The 8311-nt window shown below is 33.2% G+C and overlaps 2 protein-coding genes across 2 annotated transcripts; both read left to right on the top strand.

Annotated features, from left to right (window-relative positions):
* Nucleotides 1–3874: 3874 nt before the first annotated feature.
* On the top strand, nt 3875–4508 carry LOC124543918. Its single transcript, XM_047122244.1, has one exon. The coding sequence runs from the start codon at nt 3901–3903 to the stop codon at nt 4474–4476; it is 576 nt and encodes a 191-aa protein (XP_046978200.1). The 5' UTR covers nt 3875–3900; the 3' UTR covers nt 4477–4508.
* A 1591-nt stretch (nt 4509–6099) lies between these two features.
* On the top strand, nt 6100–7214 carry LOC124543689. Its single transcript, XM_047121954.1, has one exon. It carries the CDS (start codon nt 6222–6224, stop codon nt 6795–6797), a length of 576 nt encoding a protein of 191 aa, XP_046977910.1. The 5' UTR covers nt 6100–6221; the 3' UTR covers nt 6798–7214.
* The last annotated feature ends 1097 nt before the right edge of the window (nt 7215–8311 follow it).

Here is an 8311-nt window from a genome sequence, read left to right as displayed (position 1 = left end):
TATTATTATTAAACTAGGATTATTATTAATCCTTGCCCAAAATAACATATCCATTTTAAACGGTTTATGTTGATTATTATGATAACATTTTGTAATTCGAAACAGCTTACTGATATAAAAGCATCGCATCGTGCGTGTGTTGTCCTTATAAATTGTACAACAGTACGATGTATTACCACAGTAAGTGCGAATACATCGGTTGGCTAATGTACGTACAATATGTATCTTACTGGCTAAAATCAAAAAGAGCCGAGAGGGCCCAGTGAGATGAGATGACCCAGTGGTTAGAACGCGTGCATCTTTACCAATTCTTCCGGGTTCAAAAACAGGCAAGCACCACTTTATATATATATATATCGCCGTCCCCGGGGAATAAAAAGATAACTAACAAAACGTAAATTTTCAGGAGAATTAAAAAACATGTTTTCGTCAATAACTTTTTAAATACTGGACATAGAAGCGTGATTTAAAGTTTATAGAAAATTAGATTTTTATAAGCTATAAGTTAATAACGAGAAGAACCTGTAACCTATGTTGAAACGGAGATATTTAAAAAATAAGAAGTTAGCCAAAATCAATCATCACCTGTGTTGCCTAACGCCCGTTATCATTTTATTCACAGTATTTCCTATCCAAAGTCAAATATTGTACAACAGCTATATCATTTTATTCTTAGGGTTTCAAGAGTCCAAACGCAAATGATAATACCATAATATCATTTTGTTCTCGTAAATATTCATTTACCATTTTATGTTTAATGACTGTAATCGATTTTTCTTGTAAAATTTTGATATGGTTATCACGTTTAGTTTTGCTTTTCTCATGATACCTTTTTACTAAAACAAAATTAAACCAAGGAAATACAACAAAACGTCCAATATTTAATCCTTCTTAAAATCGAGTAAATAAGTAATCCCATCAAAAGCAATACTTGTCAAAAAAACCAAGTCTCGCAACTCAGTTGTTCTGCGGTAAAAAGTTGTGAGATCCATGTAATACCAAGTCTTATCCATGTAATACTTAAGCGACTTCCTGTCCTAATACGTCCACTCCCTAAGACCACGATCGTGGTCCATAACAATTAAAAATCAATAGTATCTGGAATCTCAGTACTCGAAGCATTAAGTTGTTACGTAATAATTGACAGCATAGATTGAGATGCGTCACTATAAGATCATGATCATGATCTTCTTCCTCGTCATCAGCATTGCTTCCAGAGTTACCCTGATGAGTTAGAAACTTGTTAAGAGCGTGATAATGCTTGAGATATGTCCTGACTTGGAAACGCACATAAAACCGTCATACATAGCCTTGCTTACTGGAAAAAGTTTAGTATACTTATGTATAGCACTGGCAACTCCGTCACATCGCTGGGGTTTGGACTCACTATCTGTCGGGTATCTCGTTTCATACTGATTCTTCACAGGTTCTATGTTTAAATCATATCTGTATTTTAATACTGATTGCTGTGAATGGATGACACTCTCTTCCATAATTTGAGTCCACAATATTCTCTTACCATCTTACCTCTTAGGCTGCCCCTTAGGTTGTTAAACTTTGATTGACCATTTCCTTGGCGTTATATCTGCCACCATTAACACATGTGTTCCTAATAATTGAGTAAATTTAATCGGGAGTATATTCTATTCTAGTTCAGTTAACCCTCAATATTGAAATGCATCGAATATCCCACACTTTGGTGTTGGTCGATCTCAAAACATCTGTCCATTGTATAAAATCCAAGCTTTTGTAATGTAAATATATATCGAACTAAAATAAATCTGTTTTTATTTTGACCGTAACATACATCGGAGTAAAATAACATGTTATAGACGCCTCTTTTCTTCTCATGGAGTAGCAATTGCCTCAAGCAAGTACCTATTTTATTAGCACCTCTTTTCGCAATCTGAGCATGCCAAACATAGCAATACCTAACAAGCCTTTACAATTAATATCATCATATACAGTGAAGTTGTGAATAGGATACTTTCTTTTATAGTAAAAGGTACCAACTTCAGACTATGAGATACTCAAAACCGTTTCGAAAGTTGAAGACATCTATGGTCTCTGGTGTCAATCTTGCGCGAAGTCTCGACGAATTCCAACCCCCTGGACAGGCTGGACTTCGGACTGCTTTGGTAGAACAACCTTGAGGACGAGGTGAATAGAAGAATTCAGCTAGGTTTGGCAGCGTTTCGGAAGTTACGTCGAATCTTTACATCGTCGATCCTACAGTGCCTTAAGACGATAGTGTTAAACCGGGGCCTCCTACCCGTCATGACATACGGAGCCAAAACGTAGTCATTCACGTCACGACAAAGCTGGTCCACCAGTTTAAGACCTTAAACCAGCTCAGCGTTTCTCTGCGGAATCACATCAGAACAAACATCATCACATAACCGATAGCCGTTGGGGAAAAAGTGTTCTAGAGTAGAGACCGCGTTTCGGCAATTGTAGTGTAGGAAGTTATCGGGCGCGGTGGAGTGACGATTTACGCAAGACGGCTGGCAGGAGCTGGATGCGAGTAGCCGAAGAACGATCACAATGCGTGCAATTGGCCTATGTCCGGCAGTGGACGAACATGAGCTGTTGATGATGAATACATTCAAAATCTTGTTGCTCTCGTATGCCATGTTCATTAATTCCAATCTTTCCTTTTGATGGTTCATTTTGATTTTGAAGCCATTCATTGGCACCTCCTTGATATATTTTTTTTATATTATAAATCTTAGTTGGAGTCAAGTCAAGAATACATTCTGTCTTGGTTTAGGATTATCTGAAATTTCATGAGCTTCGTATATAACTCATAGCGATGCTATGATATTTCTTGTGTTAAAATAAATAAATTTTGGATATTGTTTACAAATTTTTAGTTGCATTTTCTATGTAATCCGAATTGCCTCCAGTACTTGACAGACAGTTGAGTTGCAATATTTTTGATGTTCTACGTAGACTCGACTAATACTCTGATTCGTCCCCCGAGAAATCTTCAGCTATATCATTTTCCTCGTAATAAATTCCTTCTTTTGGGCTCTTTTAACATATAACATGGTATGAATTATAACTACTTTATCAAAAGTATTATTACAAACACACCTTATACGAAACACGTAGACTGTTTTGCACAAGAATAAAATGATAACTGCTTTTATCACAAGCTAGTCGAGAAGTTTTCACGAGAAAATAATTGTTAGTCTGTTTGTCCTACAGTAAGATATAAAGACATTTAGATAATAGTACAATATATTTTTGTTCTTGAAATATCAGGCATGAGTATAATCGTAGAATAGTAGTGTAATATTTTGTAACTTCGTAAGTATCACTACAATATTTATGAAAAAAATTGAGCAGGTGTATTAGTAACCAAAGATCTCAAAAATGACAAAACACTAAAACGATGATAATGGAAGTTATCATTTTGTTCCCCGGGGACGGCGATATATATATATATATATATATATATATATATATATATATATATATATATATATATATATATATACATGCTTTATTTGTGTTTATAGTTCATCGGCAATGAAGGAAAACATCTTAAGGAAACCTGCATGTGTCTAATTTCATCGAAATTCTGTCATGTGCCACCAACCCGCATTGGAACAGCGTGGTGGAATATGTTTCAAACCCTCTCCTTAATGGAAGAGGCGGCTTTATCTCAGCAGTGGGAAATGTACAGGCTGTTACTAACTAAAATATCAAAGACGAAATACGAAGTCGGGACAAATAGCTTGTTTTATATTTTTTATCAACTGAGACTAATATAATTAGTAATTATTCAACAATACATTGTTGCTTATCATCAAAGACATCGTGATTGCGATTATAAATGTAATATATATACAGTAAAGTTATATAGAGAATCAAGTATTTACTTCGTAGCTAAAGATGGCTTGTCTTATAACGCTGATACTCGTATCTGCAGTATTCGGTAACGCGATCGCTTCGGCTGAGGTGGAGCAAGCATGTATCAATACATATTCTGAGCCTTTCGACAACGACTTTCTAATTGGAACTTGGTATGAAGTTTACAAATTTGCATTTTTCTTAAACTTGGTGCCTTCACTTACATGCACCAAGATCGTCATAACAAAGGCGAATTCTTCAGAAGTCCAGAGATATATTGATGCATACGAATCGGAAAACCCATTTTCCTTTGATGATAACCCAATCTTAATGGACCGAAGTAATGGGCAGTTCAAAGGTATGATAATGGGCAATAACCAAGCGAAATTTTTCATATACGATCCTAAATCCGTTTTCTTCTGGGAAGACAGATATGATGCAAGGGTATACATGAAAGTTAATGATGATTATATGCTATACCACCAATGCGCATTACGTGGTCATCAGAAATGGTTATTGTCGAGAAAGAACAGCACAACTGTTGAAGAATTAGATGCAGTGATCAAGTCTATACAGTCTGAAGTTAGAAATCTTGAAACCCAAAGATTTTGTGCTTAATTAAATTAAATGCTTACATAATTGAATTAATATTCAATTGTTTTATTTATTTTAATAATAAAATTGTTACTAGTTTGGTTGAAATTTAATGTATTTTTATAATTCAAAGCTAATAGAATATTAAATAAAATAAAAAGTAAAATTAAGCTCAACTAGACGACACCTTGTCAACTTAGCTACATTAAAAATATCATATTTATTTACATATCTGATTTTACGTGTGTTGTTTATGTTTCATCGGCAGTATGAACTACTACACAATAAAAAAAAGAAAATCTTTTAACATACAGAGTTGGTAAAAGACTTTTGTGTTTTTCTTAACCTATCTTATTCATTTCAATAGTGAATTAAGAATGATTTCCAAAAGACTTTTGTACATGTTGTACATTATAATTGGTGTAATAATAACAAAAAATATATTACTTTATTCGAACAGAGGAGTCGCACATAAATTAAAGTATAACATTAAATATGCAAGAAAGTTAGGTGGCGTATTTCTTTTTATACTAAGAAGCCCGTACTAAGTTCAAAATTCTTTAAATTAGAAAATAACAAATTTTACACATCTGTTGACACTCATTTTAATTCTTCCTAAAATAGCTCTGGATATATGGTCACACTAATGCTTTTTTATGAAGGTAGAAAGTTATATATTGGAACTACTTTTGCCATTTTCCAACAGTATAGATATGATAAATCACTGTAATAGGCTTTATACAACTTCGCGCACATTTATTTATTAACAGCGGGGATACAATATTTAACCCATTTCAGGTATTCATAGCTTGTATTTTTTAATAATTATCGCAATTAATCGTATTATTATCGCAAAATACTTTTGATAAAAAAGAAGAATCTCTTTATTTATCATTATCTTTAATACAGTCATCGGGGTCGCTGTTATTACTTAAACAGGGTACAGAGAAAGGTATAAACAACCTCCCTACTACGCTTACAGTGGGGGAAGAAATTCACCTACTTCGAGGTCTTCTTCAGCAAGATTGAGTTAGCAGAACCACAGGCCTAGGCAGGCCTCTCGCTAGGCCGCTAGAGGAGGTGCTATTTTACTTAACATATTATTTATCGGACTAAACGCATCGCCAGTAGACACGACATACTACATTCTGACTGAGTGTTCTGCTGGGGGGCTTAAAGGTATTCCCTTGCGGCGATTTTGTACAGACCTAGCGCTGCTGAGCATACTCAATGCTATGCTAGGTAAAGAGGCATGCTGGTCGGAAATGCACTCCTTCCGTGAAAACGTCATGGCACTGCAAGGACTAGAATAGGAACTAGAAGAGAAGTAGAACAAAAGCGATACGTAAAAAAGTCAGTGATAGAATTTAATTATATTTTAATGATAACCAACAGTCACTTTTTTTAGACCAAAAATAAGCGACAAGTTTTAATTCTTAACAGAATAAAACTAAAGCAAAAACACATAAAAGAAACGTACATATTGACATTAATTATGCTTATAAATAGTAAAATATGAAGTCTGATGTATTTATTATCACAGTAATGTTCATTTTATAATTAATACGAGTTATTAGCAGATAGTACTAAAAATACTTATTTACTCGAACGAAGTCGAGACTAATAGCTCGTGTAATAATTATTATCAATATAGACTAATATATTAAGTAATTACTCAATAATAAATTGCTGTTTATCATGATTGCGACTATAAATATAAGGGTGCTAACCGTAATATTGAGAATCAAGTATTAACTGTGAAGTTGAGGATGTCTCTTTTCCAACCCATAATAATCGTATTTGTAATATTTGGATATGTGATAGCTTTGACTGACGTGGAGCAAGCATGTATCAATAGATATTCTGAGCCTTTGGACAACAATTTTCTAATTGGAACTTGGTATGAAGTTTACAAATTTGCACTTTTCTTGAACTTGGTGCCTTCACCTTCATGCGTGAAGATAGTGATAACGAAGGCGTCTCCTTCTGATGTCCAGAGATATATTAACGCTTACAGATTGGAGAATCCATATTCCTTTGATGACAATCCGATCTTACTGGACCGATATCATGGAAAATTTAAAGGTATGGTAATAGGCCACAAGCAAGCGAAATTTTTCGTATACGATCCAGAATCCGTGTTTTTCTCGGAACTAAAGTATGATGCAAGAGTATATATGAAAGTGAACGACGATTATATGCTATTCCTCCAATGTTCATTACGTGGTCATCAGAAATGGTTGTTGTCGAGAAAGAACAGCACAACTGTTGAAGAATTAGATGCAGTGATCAAGTCTATACATCCTCATGTAATAAATATGGAAACTCAAAAATTTTGTGCGTAATTGAAACAAATAATTCAATTTACATCATCGTTCTAATGATATTGTTATAAAGATATGTTTTTTTGTTATGTTGAACAATTAATGAGGTCATTGACATTAATATGTGAAGTAAATCGAAAATAAGGCAGACAAAAAGTATAAAGTGAATGTTTTACGTTTAAATCGAGAAGAAATGCCGAAAGCTAATATTCATCTATAGAATGTTCGCCAATAGTTTTAAAAAACAAATATACTTTTCCCATACAAAGGAGTTAATGGTACTGAACGGTTTTTTTATTTTTTTATATAACTAATATTTATTAAATTCAATGTTGATTGCTGTATTAATAAAAAAAGATATTTATTAAATTCTTAAAGGCATACAAATATAAAATTATGTCAACTTGGAACATGTATTCTAGTCTAGGTGTGAAAAAAAAGGCCGTCTCAGTATTAGCTTGATATCATTAGATCGTAATGATGTATAGTGATAACACATCCTTTGTAAATTAAATATTTATTGTTTTATATCAAGTTTAATTTTTAAAATCACAGCTAGTTAACTCAGAAAAAAAACAAAGGAACTTACTTTTATTTGTTATTCATTGGATATAGTTAGTGTATTCTAATTTATAAATTTACAAGTTTCATGTAATATAAATTTAGTTTGTGATAAATTATTAAGTACCAGCTATAGTCTAAAAATGGCAGATCAGTGCAATACTAAAGTTATATCCTGTAGCCCACACCCATTTCCCATTAATTCATTGACTTTAATCAATTTGATGAAGAAATTAATTTTCAGTAAACCTACATATCTGTAAATTATAATAGAGATGTGTGAAGTTAGTCTCTGTATAATTTTACTGCAATCAATTCGCACTGCGTTGTGGACTTATATATTGTGACTATCGATGCTTTTCGATTTTAATACTTAGAATAAGCTCATACCCAGCCCAAAAAAACTCATACAGCACACAGCCTAAGTAGTAGGAATACTGCTTGGACTCCTACTATTTTGATTCCTGGGATTACGAAAACCTCCTAATTCGATTACATTTTCCACATCCACAAAAAAATAAAAGTTGGAACAATTGAGATTAAGGCATACCCCAATTTTACTAATTGACAAGGAATAGACAAAATTCTTTCGTCGTGTTTGATCTTAATCCATAAAGAAACTCATACTTTACGTGACTTTGTAATCATATTTTCCTCTGTCGTAAGATATTGACTAATAGTATCATGCAAGTTCATTATGATCTTTACGACGTTTAAAAGAAACCAAATCTTCTTTCAGATCTCTTTTTCTTGTGTATTGAAACCTTTCTCAAAACATACAAGTCTTAAAGGAAATACGATAAAAGATAGTGAAAATGTTAGACGTAAGTAAGTTTAAAGTGCCAAGTAATGTTAAGAGAAATGCTTTATTGGACTTGTGTCAACAAAATGCACGATATTGAACCTTAAGTTGAAGGGAAGAAGTCGAGGAAAATGAATGGTTAGGCTTATTTTATTCATATTTATGTATGTCT

Source organism: Vanessa cardui, chromosome 3 (assembly GCF_905220365.1).
Source record: "Vanessa cardui chromosome 3, ilVanCard2.1, whole genome shotgun sequence".
NCBI classification, from domain to species: domain Eukaryota; kingdom Metazoa; phylum Arthropoda; class Insecta; order Lepidoptera; family Nymphalidae; genus Vanessa; species Vanessa cardui.
The sequence above is the reverse complement of the archived record's forward strand: the minus strand, read 5'-3'. Positions and strand labels throughout refer to the sequence as shown.